The sequence below is a fragment of the Eretmochelys imbricata genome, chromosome 17, assembly GCF_965152235.1.
Source record: "Eretmochelys imbricata isolate rEreImb1 chromosome 17, rEreImb1.hap1, whole genome shotgun sequence".
In the NCBI taxonomy this organism is placed as follows: domain Eukaryota; kingdom Metazoa; phylum Chordata; order Testudines; family Cheloniidae; genus Eretmochelys; species Eretmochelys imbricata.
In genome coordinates, this window is record NC_135588.1 from 16,480,451 (window position 1) to 16,497,361 (window position 16,911).

At 47.6% G+C, this 16,911-nt stretch overlaps 1 protein-coding gene across 1 annotated transcript in view; it reads right to left on the bottom strand.

Annotated features, from left to right (window-relative positions):
- CLIP2 (CAP-Gly domain containing linker protein 2) overlaps positions 1–16,911 on the bottom strand; it is a 94,480-nt gene that overhangs the window by 49,068 nt on the left and 28,501 nt on the right. The window contains exon 2 of the mRNA XM_077836589.1: positions 13,535–14,073. Within this exon, the coding sequence (XP_077692715.1) occupies positions 13,535–14,073 (539 nt within the window). The remainder of the gene's footprint in view (positions 1–13,534; positions 14,074–16,911) is intronic.

Sequence of the window (16,911 nt, forward strand, 5' to 3'; positions counted from 1 at the left end):
AAACTCTACGGCCCACCTGTGACACAACAACTGTTTTTCTGCATATCCAGTAGATTAAAAGCCAGGGCCGGCATTAGGGGGTAGCAAGCAGGGCAAATGCCCAGAGCCCCAAACCACAGGAAGCCCTGCGAAGCTAAGTTGCTCAGGAGTCCTTGCGAAGCTAAATTGCCCAGGATTCAGCTTCAGCCCCAGGCGGCGGGGCTCAGGCTTCGGCTTTCTGTCCTGGGCCCCGATGAGTCTAACGCCAGCCCTCCTCTCTGGTTTATTTTGGCAGACACCCTGAAACCTGCTCGCAGCCCCCCAGGGGGCCCCGGACCCCTGCTTGAGAACCACTGCACTAGACTAAAAGACCTAAGGGGTGGGGTTTTCCTGTCTCTCCTGTCTGGGATTCTGTCAATAGCCATGACCCTGTAAACCCCAATCATACAACATTCAGCATCCAAAGACGCTGCCTGTCCTTGTCTGTTATCCAGGGACCTCCATAATCCAGCCAGGGCTAGGAGATGCTTTGTTTTTGAGCCACACAACATATAGGCTTCAGACCACTAGTTCTGTAACAACTAGGGCCTGGTCTACATTAGAAAGACCAATCAATTGTAAGTGTCTCTCAGGCAGTGGAACTTGCCTATTGTTCACGCATAGATCGGCCACAGCAGATCATGTGCCAGACAACAACTGGTGGAGTTAATCTGATAATTTATAGGGTTAAGCCCTGAGTCCAACTCGTTATCATTCAGACGCTTGTAGGCCATTGTAGGCGCAACAGACTGGCACAACTAGGGTGCCATCAACTCTGGCAGTTATGCATCTTTGACGGGGGTCAGAGCTGACAGTCCCCTCAGCTGACCAACCTCACTAGTGCACCAGCTGAGAGAGCCCACCACCACCTCCTTTCATGGTAATGTGGGGCAGGGGCATGGCCATAAAGAGGGGACCCACATGTGTGGCATTTGGGGGGAGGGAAGGAAATTTCCATAGGGAGCAAGGAGACGATCTCCGCTAGGAAACTCAAGATGATGATAGCTGTCCCAGATGACAGCCAGCCCACCTGAATCAGTGCAGGCCACTCTGGTAGGGTCACAAGGCCAAACCTTATATTGCTTCGGGTTGGCTGGCGTGGATATGCTCAACTTGACGCTCTGGGTAGACAAGGCCGTCCATGTGGAAGATTGTTTCTAGGGATATGTCTACACTGCAGCCGGGAGCTCACTGCCCAGCCAAGGGACGGACGGACGGACGGACGGACGGACGGACGGACACACACACTAGCGTCCTAAAAATAGCAGGGTGGATGTTGCAGCACAGGCTGGCCACCCGAGTACAAGCCCACTTGACCCCCTGGCTCCAACCTCCGTGCGTGCCATAACGTCCACACTGCTAGCTCCAGTGAAGCTAGTGCCTGGCTGTCAACCCGGGCGGCAAGGCTCACTCCCAGTTGCGGTGTAGACGTGCCCTAAAGGACTTTCAGAATTGTTACACCTCGTCTACACTGGGCTAGCGAGCTGTTTTCCTTTAAACCCCATGGTGGGGGGGGGCCGGGGGAGAGAGTCTGCTTTGGGCCAGACAGTATGAGAAAAGAGGGAAGAAGAGAAGAGGGAATGGAGAGGAGTTTACTTGAGTACCCTCAGGGCAACTATAATTATTACCAAGGTTCAAAGGGTTCAAGTGAATCAGTCGGGCTGAGGTGACCAAAAATTAAAGGATTTTATTCATGCAGAATTAGAAGCAATATTCTCGGTCTCGCTCCTTCAGTGTAGCTCCTACTCCCTTTGCCAGTATATTGATAATATAACACTTGGTGCTTCTATGGTACCTTCCACTTCAGGAATTCCTTGCCTCAAAGACGTATGAGTTAAGCCTCACAGTATTATCACGCTCCTTTTAAAATGGGGAACCTGAGCCAGAGAGTGGCTAAGTGACTTGCCCAAGGCCACATAAGTCAGTGGCAGAGCCAGGGACAGAACGCAGATGTCTTGAATCTCTGTTCTGTCAGGATCCTGGGCAAAGGCAGGCAGAATAGTGGCAGGAGCTTGAGATTCCAGAAGCGCAGCCAGGGGTCAGAGCCAATATCATGGTCAAGAGTCAAGATGAGGGTCAAGCCGGAGTCAGAGTCAGGAACTAAGCCAAGGGTCAGAGAAGGAGACAGTCAGGAATCAGACTGAGGATCAGTACCATATCAGGGTCCATGTTATGGTTCCAGGGGTTGATTGGGAGTCAGAATCCAAGTCTGAGCCAAGGTCAACACGGGGAGTTCAGGAACAGAGAAGCAGGGCAGTTTTGGCAGCTAGTTAGGAATCTGCATTGTTGCCTGATAGCCCTGCAGGCCCAGGTTCAAGTCCTGCCAATCCTTACACATCCCATGCTTTAACCATTAGAGCAGGTATCCATTAAGGACTAGGGGGGCTCCTACAGAGCCTCCCCAACATGCATTTCCATCCACACCATCACATGCTCTGAGCAGGCTGGATGCCTACTTCATGCTCAGAGAGCAGAGGCCCTGAGTTGGGGTCTGAGTTCACCCCCCACCTGAGGTTTGGTCTTATTGGCTGCTGAAAACTGACACCGACCTCAACCTAAGCTACTTCCCTGAGTTCAGCTGTCCCTACAATCCCCTCCAGGACCACCTCTTCTTTCCTACTTCCTTCTGTTCCAACGAGAGGCACCCACCCAGTTATACTGTGATTGGAGCTATGCAATAGTTACCTCAAGTCTGACAGCAGGGATTTTAAGGTGACTCAGCAGAAGCTGCCCACATATCTATAGAGGGTCTTAGAGCCGACCACACTGTTACATTCGCCAGCCAAGACAGATTGTTGCTCTCCCCTGGACAGATTTGCAAGAAGGTGATGAAATATTAATTATATCTTCTCTGAAAGCACTAAGTACCTCGGTGGAAGCAAAGAACGTGAGGTGTCTCCCTTCCGAGACTGATACAAACCCAGGAAAGGGACTTCCTTACTGCCCTCCTGCAAAACCTTATATTGGAGCACCATGGCAATTTGGATGAACTTGGCCGACTGGCTACGAAAGAGAATGGCAGAATTTGCCATTGAATAATATCCACTACCGTTTTCCTGCAGCTGAACTCCAATGGGCTCAGGTGCTGCTAAGTTATTCAAGGCCAACATATGGCAGCAGAGAAAGTGGCAACGTCACTGCTCAATTGGAGAGGTTTAGGTTGTAGTTCTTGTTACGTGTGAGCTATTAATTCAAATTATTTAGACTCGCATGGTAAAAGGCCCATTTCAGCTTCAGGCTGCCAGATTGAGTTTATATCTTTAAAAAAAAAAGAAAAAAGAATCAAATGAATTTGATTAGTTTATTCCTGAGACGCCTCTGTAGTTTGCCAGGAGCTAGGGGTTGCATAGACAGCAGACAGAAAGAAAGAATTTGCAATGCGCATCAGAGAGAAGAATCTAATTAAAAATACTTCTCAAAGGGGTGAAGACAGAGTCTGTTCCCACCAGGCGTAGATGTCCAGCTCAGCTTATTCTCTCTCTCTCTCTCATTTTATACTTTCACCTTCTTGGCACTAAGGCTGATTACATTATCTAACATTTTTCATCTACAGTAAATTCTAGCTAAAGCATAGATTTTTGTACCTATAGAATCAGGATACAGGGGGATGCCCCACGATAATATATTAGATCAGTTGCTCATCCACTTATTTGCAGCGTCAAGAAGTTTTCCATTAGGTGCTGCTTTGTACAACCCCAGCTCTGTATTTATGGTTCCATATTTCAGTGCTAAATAAAGAGCATGCTCCCGGTTAGGGTTCGGGAGGAAGATTAAAGGTAATAATACCTCTATGGAGTGCTTTTTTCCCCTTATTTATTTACTAGACAGACATAGGGAACAGTCACTTGCCCCATGACTGAAAAAACAGCCTTTTCTGGAGTGGAACACCCTCATGTGTCAGCAAAGTAACACAAATTTTAATTCCCCCACGCTCCTCCAAATTAATTTCTCCAAATGAAAAACACAGGGGAGATTTTCTTCATAGGCATAAAGAAACTGGAAATGTGGCCAAGACACCTGAGTTAACTCTTTTCTCCTAAAAACTTGTCATGAAATCTTTAATGACCACATGTCGCAGGCCCCACGTCTGCACTACATTACTCTGGTTTCACACTAGTGTGACTCCACTAAAGCCAAATGTAACATAGCGGAGAGTCAGGACTTCTTTGCAAAGAAAGGGCGACCTTGAGATGTTCTAACAATCCACTATGCTTCACCCATCAGACAAAGATTAGCTCATCCTGGGGGCACAGCTTGAGAAACTGTGGACCTGATATGCAGGGGTAGTGAGCATCCGCAGTCAATGAGAGTGCTTAGCACCTACAAGAGGTTAAGCCCAAGGCATCTTGAGTGGGGCACCCAAAAATCAGCTGCCATTTTTTAAAGTGTTAACTTAAGTGACTTCCCCAAGGCCACCAAAGTTGTCTGTGGTAGAACCAGGCCTAGAAGCAATTCTCCTGACTGCCAGTCCACTGCCTTGATCACCACACCATCCTTTCCCTGTACTTGGATATCAAACTCCAGGATCCCCAAACTTTTCCAAAGCAGTGACTGCATCTTAATAGATCTCCCCCCGCATTTGCAGTCACATCATTTTCCTGCGGCAGCTACACCAATTGCATACATGGGACAGCGAGAGAATTTCATGTATTCTTAACGTTTTTTAAAGGAGTTGTCTGTCTGCTCTAGCTCTTCACTTCCTCTCCCCACTCCTGTCTGTTCTGTTTCTCCCCACTGGAAAATGGGGTAGAGCCAGCACAATGCGAGAAGCCAATTCTTCTCTGATGACCACCAGTTACAGTATGTCTACACTGCAATTAAAAACTCATGGGTGGCCTGTATCAGCTGACTCAGGCTCATGGAGCTCAGGCTAAGGGGCTGTTTAATTGTAATGTAGACATTTGGGCTCAGGTTGGAGCCTGGGCTGAAGGACCCTGACAGGGGATCCCAGAGCTTGGGCTGCAGCCTGAGCCCAAACATTTACACCTCAATTAAACAGCCCCTTAGCCCAAGTCCAATGAGCTCAAGTCAGCTGCAGGTGTCTAACTGCAGTGTAGGCATACCCTAAGTGCTCCACAGACAATAATTTGGGAAGCTCTGGTCTAGCTAAAGTAAGTGTTAACTGCTCAGCAATAATTTACAGGACAGCAGGAGAAGAGTTCTACAACGTTGGCTTTAGAACATTAATGTCATTCTTATATCTGCGGGAAACACATGGTTTGCAACCACCAAAGGCAAATATGATCTCATTTTCCTTATGGAAAACTCCATGCCAACCCTTTGCCCAGCTCCTGAAGTGTGTCCGAAGGGGTTTTTGAATATAGTCACAGATGAACATAAAGTCACTGAAGAGAGAAAACGGCTTTGGGACACAAACGACTTCCAATGAAGTTAAAGAAAAGCCAGAGGGAGAAAAACAGAACTCTAGGAGCATATGCAGAGTTTTAGAACTTACAGCTGCGAGGTGTCAATCCGACAGAGCGCCCTCCACCACCTTCCCCGGCTCTGTTGACAGAGCATTTACACAAAATACATACTGTCCTCTACTTGAAAAGCCTTCCATGGAGTCCAGCTGCCCACAGCCACTTCCCAAATGACAAGATCCATAGCATCCTCCAGAAAAGCATAGACATGGGAAATAAAGTCATGTAAGTAGTATTAATCTGTAGAACGAATGACCGGAAATTTACTTACAGCAGTCGAGGCATGCAGGTTTATTCAGAAAGCTTATTTCCAGTTATGATTCCTTTTCATGTTTCAATCAAAAACATAATTAGTTACATTTCGCACTCTGCTACAGCAGAGATACCTGCTGAATCAAGCACACATCATTGGACCATATAACCCCATGATCTCACTGCTGTTTATCCTCACCCTCCCCTCCTGCCATTTCTCTCTTGCATCTCAGCCTAAACTGCAAGCAATTCAGAGATCATTTCTTTCTAGGCCTGTGTGTCTATACAGCACCTAGCGCAGCAGGGAGCTCAATCCTAATTCAGTCCTGTAGGAGCCACTGGAATACAGAGTCTGCATAAGCCTAATCACAGCACATGTTTATTCTACAGCTTCTGCTTTTCAGGATAATAGCTTCACTGAAACCCCCACCCAAAAAATCTCAGAGTATTTCTCCTTTGATCTTGGGAGTAGGTGGGTGATAGTTGTTATTAATCATTTATATTCCATCATCACCTAGAGGCCTCAACCAGGAGGAGCCCCATCGTGCTAGGTGCTGTACAAATACAGTACATGACAGAGGCTACGCCAAAGAGCTTCTAGGTAGGCTATAAGAGGTGAATGAAGCAAGACTGGCATGAATGAGAAGGACAGGGTAACCAAACAATAAAAGTCTGCACTATATACCACTGTCCAGAGTTTAGAAAGAACACAGTTGATGTAGATCAAGGGTTGTTTTTTTAAAACCTACTTTATATGATCTGTTGGTCTGAAAGTAATTTAAAAAATTCTCTGGACTGTATTTTAGTTCCACAATGGGAACCGTTCGTTTTTGGGGATTGCAGGGGCGGGGGGGAAGGATCAAAAAGGATAAAATTCATGAAGGTAAATTTTTCCCTATGGGCCACTGTCTAGAAGCCTTTTCTCTTTGACTCAGCAACCTCACAGTGCCCCTTTAAGGTGGGAGCTTTTTCCCTCCCTTCAGCTATGATTGCCACAAGAACAGGCAAAAACACACCGCATCATTCATTCGCAAGGGGGGAGGGAGGAAAGGAGAGGCAGACACATATGGTGTGAATTAAGGAGGGCAAGTCAATCGCAACACTGAATTTCCTGAGCGGCCGTTTTCCACCACAACGTTAGCGGGATTTAAATGCCGTTTCTTGCGCTGCTTTTAAAAGTCAGCTTCCTCTTGTCTTTACGTTTGGGATCACAACAGCATCAGCGTTACGTTTCCCACGCTTTGGATTCGAGCATCCACCATTATGTTTTCTCCCCGATTAAGTTTTTTTTTTTTTAAAACTATTTTAAATAATGAACTTTTTAAATGAAAAAAAAAAGTGACTGGATAGGCCAGCGATTTTCTGGTATCTGAGCCTATTTCTAGTTTTGAAAGCATATTTACAGTGACAGTCGCTTAACATTTGGCTGCAACACATCTTAAAATCCTTGGGGCAGATTCTCTGCTGCGCCCAGCTTTGGTTTAGATGTGCCCGTGCACGGCCTTTCAGGGAGCCTTTTACAGCTCCACGATTCGCTGCCCCAACCCCAGCCTTGGCACGGACTGGGAGCTGCTCTCTCATTCATACCAGCAGGCTACCGTCTCCGAGAGGCTGTGGGGAGAGAGGCAAAGGAACTGGGTCCACTGGCTCAGTGCCTGCTGGGGACTTCCCAAAGCAGGACGTTATCCCTAGCAGACGGCTTAGGGGAGGTTTCTGCTCTCTGAGACCACTGAACACAAACCGAATAGTTCTCAAGTTGGGATGAACTCTCCCAAATGCTGCCATCAGAGGAGTTGCTGTGTTAGTTCGACTGCAAAGAGTAAAACAATTGCCGGCACGGTGACCTGAACAGACATGCACTGAGCACCAGGGTCCCTGGGAATTCAGTCTCTAGTCTCTCAAAAAATAAATAAATACCGCAAACCCCCCACCTGTATTTTTTTTAAAAAACACAAAGTCGTTGATTGAGCAGGTGCAGACAGCAGTGAGCCAGAGCCATGCACCCTGCTCACTGCGTCTCCTACTCCTACTCAGACAGCAGGGCCAGGCCATTGTGATTTGTGACTACACCAAGTTCTACGGGAGAATTCTGCCAAAAGTTCTCAGGGGGTGGGGGAACAGCAGCTTCTGCAGCCGGGGAAAGATGTCAGCGTGGTTTCACACGGAGTGACCCATTAGACAGGGGCGTCTCTGGACTGCTCAAAACACTTGATGAGTTTGCACTGTCAGTCCTGGTCTAATGAGGGGGACCTGCTGAGTACTGGAAGGGAACTCCTACAACAGCAGCCCTAGCCAAACAGCCTATGATACACTCACTAAACTGGAGTTTCTGCAAATTCCCAGTTCTCTAGCAGGTACTGGGGAGACAACAGGAGCATAGCCTAGATGATTTACCAAGGCTATTCCGTTACCAATTGCTAAGATTAAGGACCATACTTTGCTCCTGATGAGCGTCAGGGAGCTTCCACTGATGTTAATATGGATGGAGGGCAGTATGCAGGCCTCAGAAGAACTAGTTTGGGAAGATGAATTGCAAAACCTCTTGGGATCAACAGCCAGGTCTTTATGGCAAGTATTTGAGAGAATAAATACAAGACAGAAAGAGATCAACTCAAGGGAAGCAAATCAAGTGGATACTGAAGCAACCAAACACAAAGACATTGTGAAATTCTTTTCAAACATGTTCAAATGATGTTAAAATAAGACAGTGGTGCAGAAGGAGAGAGAATGAGAACTAAGGTGACTGGTTAAAGAAGCCTTTTCTGACAAGGTCTGAACTGTAAGAGAAAGGGCAGAAAAGAAAGGCAGGTGAATGTTGTGTTAAAAAAAAAAAAAGTATGAGCAGAGATTTGGTTGGATAAAAATCTGCAAATTTACTTCAGTGGCATTTGCAGCTCAGTTACAAGGGAATTGTTCTCAACCCAGAAGACTGATCACAGACAGCTGAAGTCTTCTGAATACTTGTGCAAAACTGTATTTGTGCCAGTGTGCACGTGGCCAACTTGAAAATGAGTTAGGCCAGGTCTACATGAGAAAACTACTAGTACAGCTGTGCCAGCAAACCCACCTAGTGTAACTGCAGCTTACACCAGTATGTTTGTCAAATAGACAAATTCTTTTGTCAAAGAACGGATACTGATCCCCAGAGCAAAATAAGCTATGCTGGCAAAAGTACTTTTAGGCTGGCATAACTGCGCTTCCACTAGGGTGTTTGCTGGTGAAAAAACATCTAAAAAAAAAAATCACACCCCAACAGACAAACACTGGCAAAGTTTCGAGAGTAGACCCAGCGGTATTAGGCATACTTTCCTGAGCAAGGGCCTATGTAGGACAGCACTTAAGCACATGAAGTTAATGAGACACACATGCTTCTGTGCTGTATGGAATAGGAATGGACTTGTGCACCAGGGCTGTTCTGAACTGGGGACTTAGGCAGCCCTGGTGACTTACTCCAGTCTCCCTCCCGCCCCTTCCCCCGGCGCCTTTTTATAAATCCAGTGCAGGACTGTTCCTTCCTCAATAGCTTCTCCTCTGATCCATAAAAATTTCACCAGCCACTTGGGAAGCATAAATAATGCTGAACGACTTAGGTGAGCACTTAACATGAACAGCCAGTAGTCAAAGCCCGTAGCTGCAGTGAGTAGTTCACAAGCGACCTATAGGCTGAGCTATGTTTGCATAGAATATCAGCTTGTCATTGTGAATGATGAACCAATTAAGAAATACAATGACTGCTGGCAGATGATTTGTACACAGCAAAGAGGGCTCTGTTTATCTAATAAATCGTTTGCTATGAATAGCTCACCCAGCTCTTCTGCAGACAAGCTTTTTCAGGTCAGAAATTAACATGGACTTAGAAAGATGTTTAGCCTCTACTCGCTAGGCGCTTGGGGAGCATTGTTCCTAGCTAAATCCTGCAGTCGGTTTTTCCAGATTCCAAAATGGTCTACACCAGCTTAGTGGAGAACTGAAAATGTTGGATGCTACCGCACTATTGCCCAGGCAGATCTGTCTATCTAGCTTTTCTAGTGCAACCATCACCATAGCAACCAGGTGCCAAAAGGTAGAAAAACCAGACAGCTCAAAAGTAGTAGCAGAAACTGTAAAATGGTGAAGAGATTGCCTAGGACTTACCCAGACCAACCACTTTGGAACCTGTCATCTTTGTCTGTTAAAATTACCTTTAACTTTTTATTCTAGTACCGTTGCAAGGGGATACAGTCACAAAAGATTTTGTGCTCCCTTGCCTAATTCTTCCGAATGTTTGGTATCATGGTAAATGCTTATTTCCCCTCCCCACCACCCAAGGAAACAAATAAGATCTGTCTCCAAAGTTAAAATGAACCATAGCATTCAAACTCACTTGAATTGTGATTTACTTAGCAATACTTCATTTTACTCTTCCCCCTTTAGGCATCTATTAAAGCACAGTGCTCATTACCATGATGCAACTGGTTTAGCCTAGAACAACAAACTATCACTTTTAGCCCATGTCATAAATATAAAGGGTAGGGTAAACACCTTTAAATCCCTCCTGGCCAGAGGGAAAACCCTTTCACTTGTAAAGGGTTTAGAAGCTAAGATAACCTCGCTGGCATCTGACCAAAATGACCAATGAGGAGACAAGATACTTTCAAAGCTGGGGGGTGCGGGGAGAAACAAAGGTTCTCTCTGTCTGTGTGTTGCTTTTGCCGGGACCAGAGCAGGAATGCAGGTCAGAACTCCTGTAAAGGGCTAATAAGCAATCTAGTTAGATATGCGTTAGATTCTGTTTTGTTTAAATGGTTGATAAAATAAGTTGTGCTGAATGGAATGTATATTTCTGTTTTTGTGTCTTTTTGTAACTTAAGGTTTTGCCTAGAGGGATTCTCTGTGTTTTGAATCTGATTACCCTGTAAGGTATTTACCATCCTGATTTTACAGAGGTGATTCTTTTACTTTTTATTTAATTAAAATTCTTCTTTTAAGAACCTGATTGCTTTTTCATTGTTCTTAAGATCCAAGGGTTTGGGTCTGTGTTCACCTATGCAAACTGGTGAGGATTTTTATCAAGCCTTCCCCAGGAAAAGGGGTTTACGGCTTGGGAGGATATTTTGGCGGGGGAGACGTTTCCAAGTGGGCACTTCCCCTGTTCTTTGTGTAACACTTTGGTGATGGCAGCTTTTAACCTAAGCTGGTAAGAATAAGCTTAGGGGGTCTTTCATGCAGGTCCCCACATCTGTACCCTAGAGTTCAGAGTGGGGAAGGAACCTTGACAGCCCAACTGTCTAAATTTTTTAGATTTAAAGACGTTGGATTTTCAATTGTAGACATACAGAACAAAAATAAACAGCTGGAGAATCCATTTGGCCTGCCTACGGGGAGTAGCTGGTGACCAGTGATCCTGCCAATTTATTATGCTACTGTTGGAACATACCATTGGGCTAGTCAAGTTTGCCAGAAGCTGGGAATGAGCAACAGGGGATGGATCACTTGATGATTACCTGTTCTGTTAATTCCCTCTGGGGCACCTGGCATTGGCCAGTGTCGGAAGACAGGATACTGGGCTAGATGGACCCGTGGTGCACCAGTAGGGCCATTCTTACGTTCTTATGTTATGTTCAAGTTTCAGCAAGGGTGATTAAAGCTGTGTCTTGTTCAAGGAGTCTAGTCCTGTAAGTTCAGGATCTCGACGCTTTGTCTTCAAGGCACTCAATACCAGGGTACCTAAAAAACTGCCTAAAGCTCCAGAATGAGGACTGCGGTCAGCAACTCCACTGCTCCGGCAAAAGGCAACTTTCCACCATTGAAGTAATGGTGGTGTGCACAGGAGTCAGCACTGCCTTCGGGGTTGGTCCCAGACTTTGGAATGAATTCCCACAGGAACTAAAGAGGGTCATAAACCTCACCAGCCTTTGCTCCAAGAGCAAGGCCTTCTGCGACCTGCCTGCTCAGATAGAAACAGAGAGCAGCGGTACTCTTACAAAAACACCCCCAAAATGTAAATCTGCCACATCAACACACAATTCTCCCCCTAAGGAGCGGAGGAAGGACAAACCTCACGGAACAGATGCTAGGTCACGCTGTTTAACACCAGAGCCAGTGCAAGGATGTTTCGCGCCCTAGGCAAAACTTCCACCTTGCGCCCTCCCCACAGCCCTGCGGCAGCTCCCCACGCCCTCCTTGCCCTGAGGCCCCCCCCCCCCGCAGCAGCTCCCCACGCCCTCCTTGCCCTGAGGGCCCCCCCCCCCCGCAGCAGCTCCCCACGCCCTCCTTGCCCTGAAGCCCCGCCCCCCCCGCAGCAGCTCCCCACGCCCTCCTTGCCCTGAAGCCCCGCCCCCCCGCAGCAGCTCCCCACGCCCTCCTTGCCCTGAAGCCCCGCCCCCCCACAGCAGCTCCCCACGCCCTCCTTGCCCTGAAGCCCTGCCCGCCCCAGGCAGCTCCCCACGCCCTCCTTGCCCTGAAGCCCCGCCCCCCCACAGCAGCTCCCCACGCCCTCCTTGCCCTGAAGCCCCGCCCCCCCACAGCAGCTCCCCACGCCCTCCTTGCCCTGAAGCGCCCCCCCCACAGCAGCTCCCCACGCCTCCCTCGCCCTGAGGCCCCCCCCCCCGCCGCAGCTCACCGCCGCCCCCTCCCTCAGCCCGGGAGCCTCGTGCAGCCCTCCCCACCCCAGCTCACCTCTGCTCCGCCTCCTCCCCGAGTATGCCACCGCTTCTCCCGCCTCCTAGGCTTGCGGTGCCAATCAGCTGTTTGGCACTCAAGCCTGGGAGGAAGAGAAGCAGAGCGGGGCGGTGCTCAGAGGAGGAGGCGGCGCAGAGGTGAGCTGGGGCAGGGAGCGGTTCTCCTGTGCGCCGCCCTCCTCACCCCAGTTACTTGCTGCACGTGGCCTTCCCCGCGCACCCCTGCCCCAGCTCACCTCTGCTCCACCGCCTCCCCAGAGCGCACTTTTGGCCGCCCCCAACCACTTGGCGCCCTAGGCGACTCCTAGTTCGCCTAGTGGTTGCACCGGCCCTGTTTAATGCCCTGCAGAAATGTACTCAGGTGAAGCTGTTACAACCACCTGTAGAGCAGAGGGAGAGCAAACAAGAATGGCCCTCCAAAAATTACGGCTAACCTTTTCAAAAGTGGCCACTGCTTTCAGGTGCCCAGCCTGAAATGCGTCGTGCCTTATTTTCAAACATGCTGAGCCAACATAAATTGAGCAGAGGTCAATAGGAGCTGTGGGTCCCTTGCCTCTTTGAAAAAGAGGTACCGGGTCTCTCCAGTTCAGCGCCCTGAAACTGAGGCACTAAGGAGCAACGTCTGCTCTGACAGCTTCCCTGCAAATGCTGTGCGAGAGCTTTGACCACATGTGACAAGACAGCCGGTAGCCTTGGGGGCAGATTCAGCAAAGGCTGGCATAACCACAAATCTGACCAGCTATCAATATATAACCTGGATTAGAAAAGAGTAAACCTTCTTCATCTCTCTATTTCACAGCCCTGCCCTCTTTTGCTCTCCTGTTCCTCACCTCCATTCCTTCTCTTACCCCTTCCTACTACTCAGCTTTCCTGTCACCCACCCTCAACCTCCTGCCAGCATCCTGTTCTCTCCCAAACCTCCCCACCTTCCCTCGACCTGTCTGCCCCTCACCCTGTTCATGCACGTGGGAATAAACCAGGAGTACAAAGTAATGTAATGTCTATAAAATAACACCTGCATAATCCAGTGATCTCATTGTCTGATATTTGTAATGCTTGTTTCTTGTTTCTCACTACCTATTTGTGGTGTCCTTACTGTTCCTCGTCTCTAGTTGGATTGCAAGCACTTCACAGCAGGACCTGTCCATTCTAGTGGGACCACTGAACGGATAACAGACTCACCAGGACACGATCTCCAAGCCGTAAGTCTTTATCGCCTTTTTTCACCGACCCGCTGTCTGACAGGTTAGATCCAGATTCGTTTCCGGTTTTCATGGTGCTGTTCAGGACGCTCTCCCTCAGGGGGATGACGCGAGTGGAGAGAGGCGGCGTAGCCGTCCCCGAGTGCAACGACAAGTTCTGAGTTGTCAGGGACTCCACAGAATGGGCATCACTGCCCGAGCCCTCCGCCACGGGCTGGCGGGTCAGCTTGGAGGGCCGTGTAAAAATCCCCTGCAGCAGCTGGCACTCAAAGTAACGTACGCCACCAACGGATCCATCATTCTTACCCACCGGGTCATCCAGAACAACCCCTGCCCACTGGCCGGGGGCGAACTGCGTCTCCCCAAGATACTGGATCACGCCTGGCTTCACTCCATTCACCCAGACCCGTTCGCCCACCACGAAGTCTCCCAGGAAGTCATCGCCCACCTCAGTGACCTTTGATCCTGACTTCTCGGTGCTGGCAGTGGAGGTGGGACCCTGCTTGTGCAAAGGTGAGCCTGCAAATTGAAGGAAAACAGGACTTGGTGTGATGTGAAGCCAGATTACTAGGAAAGTTTATTAAAACTAGAAGATCCGGTACCATCATTCAGGTTACATATTTATACACAGACACAGATACAGGTCACAGACAAAGACTGGAGCGACAGTGGTTACTTACACATCTGGAACTCTGACCCGCCTCTGCAGCTGAAGAGGGGAGTTATTCATAAACAATTCAACTTCAGCCAGTATCTGCCTTGTCGTACGCATTATTAAGAACTTACCTGTGTCTGTTTCCCCATTCACAGGAGGAGAGTCAGAAATAAAACGACTTATTACCAACCTCAGAGCAGCATTGGAAGGATATTAGGGTAGGTAATTATTGCGTGTATGATGCTCTGCAGAAGTAGCACTAAGAACATTAATAAAGGGCAGCAGAAGGAATCCTGGCAGGTGCTCAAAGGCCCAAGGTAGCTCATTTCCCACCTCTCCTCAGGGAGGAAATCACTCCTATGAAAAATGGGAAATCGGTTTTCCCTGGTGGTGTTAGGGCAATGCTCACTATATGCAAAGAGTTAACAGGTGAAGCGCTAGTAGATGGCGCTTGAGGGTGTGTAGCATAGCTCATGCTCACTTTTGTAGGACCTCTAAAACTTGCTGTTGTCGTGCACTGCAAATGGCTTCCTTTGTGTGGCTCTTTGCATCCAGCTTGTAAGAGATGTAGCCAAGACTCAGAAGTAAGGGGACCAACTGGACTAGTCTCAGTATAAGAAAACAAAGATGTCAAAAAGCCTAACTCAGTCCTCTCGCACTAACAGCTGTAAATCTACAGACTTCACTGGGACTGAAACTCATCACCCCAGAGCTAGATGAAATCCAGAATAAGGAACTTCCTTTACTGGACTCAGGCAAGTAGAAGGGTGACTTCCCGCACCACTTCTGTACCAGGTGAGGAGCGGGAGAGCAGCAGATGGTGCCAGGCAGTGAGACAAGTTGAAAAACCATCAGATCACACCTAGAGATTGCTTATCTGAAACCCCAGATATGTAAGTAAATTAGGGAATGTCTAGAAAGACGCAATTAGGTTTATTTCTGTTTATTTCTAATTGGCTTGTAGACTCCTCTGTGCTAACCCCAAATGCTTTTTGTTTTGCTTGTAACCTTTCCGCTGGACCTCAAGAAGGTTATTCTTGATGTTTAAATTTTGTAAGTGGGTTTTCTAAATCTATCAAAAGCCTAAGTTCCAGATTTCTTTCTTTTTGTTTTTAATGAAATTTACCTTTTTTAAGAACAGGATTGGATTTTTGGTGTCCTAAGAGGTTTGTGCATGTTGTTAAATTAGCTGGTGGCAAGAGCTGATTTCCTTTGTTTTTCTTTCTCAGCTCTTCCCCGAAGGGTGAGGGTTTAAAGGGCTTGAGAGTACCCCACAGAAAGGAATTCCCAAGTGCACTTTTCTGGTTTCAAAGGGGTTTTTTTGAATGTTAGTGGTGGCAGCATCTACCCATCCAAGGTCAGAGAGAAACTGTAACCTTGGGAGCTTTATACAAGCCTGGAGTGGCCAGTATTAATTTTTAGAATCCTTGTGGGCCCCCACCTTCTGCACTCGAAGTGCCAGAGTGGGGAATCAGCCTTGACAGCATAGATGGTAAAGCTCCCTTTGAAGTCAACAGGAGTGCTGAATTTAATCCACTGTGCTGTGACTTGCCCAGTATCACTCAGCAAGTCAGTTGCAGGATTAGAACCCACAAGGGTTTTGATCCTCACCCTGTGCCACCTTCACTAATGGAAGAGGTTCAGATTGTTCCAGGAAGCAGTCAGACTTGTGAGCGCTTACCTGAAACGACCTGCAAACCTTGCTCAGGTTCCCCGCTCACTAGCACTCAGCCTCTACTGTTCCCTTCAGCTTTCTCAAAAGTAATGGGCATGACAGGTCAGGTGCCAACTTCTGGAAAGTCCAAAAAACATAAAAGCCCCCAAACCAAGATGCCCCCGGCTTTGCCAGAGGCGTAGCTGAGCAATAAAAACAAAACCAGCAAAGGTGCTCTAGTTGAATTCTGCTAGGGCTAAATGCACTCCCTGTAGAACGTAACGTTTCTGCTAAAACAACCAGCACGGAAATAGTTCTGAGCACTGACACTTATGTGATCATCAGGCTTCTGAGCCAACAGACAGCCTTTGCAATAAATGAAGCTCACGTGCCTCTGAGAGCTATTGTGTCAGTCTGTCTGCAGACTCAGGAAGAGAGCACTGCATCTGGCCACACGTGGATCAAAAAAAAAAAAAATTAGGGTCCAATCTTGCAAAATTTTGATACTGAGCATAATCCAATCAAGGTCATTGAGACAACTCACTATAGTAAACTCTATGGACCAGCCGGAGAAGGGGTATCATACAATCGGACCCTATTCTTCATGTTAAGTTTTTAGATGACTAGGCCCTTCAATTCTGCAGAACCTGATAGGACCAACAGAGGAATGCAGTAAGTGTCTAGCACAATGACCCATGATAGCTCAGCCCATTTCCTTGAAGCTGTGAATACACTTCTGCTCCTGGGCTGTTTTCCATTCTGGTTTTCAACCCTGCTCTGAAATTTGCCCATCCTCACATGTTTTCTCTTTAAAAGGTTTTTATAAGTGCTTTACATTACTTTCAAGCCCATGTCTCTCCCATTCTAGTAATAGCTGTCACATTAAAGGAATACTGACAAGTAGGCTATCTCCAAGAACTAGCTTTTCTGTTAAAATTTTTGGCAAAACAAGATTTTCAAGCTTTTTATTACATATTTCAAATACAAAGAGGAGGTTGGGGTGGGGGGATGTTATTTGTTTAATTACCATCAAACATTTACCAGCTGG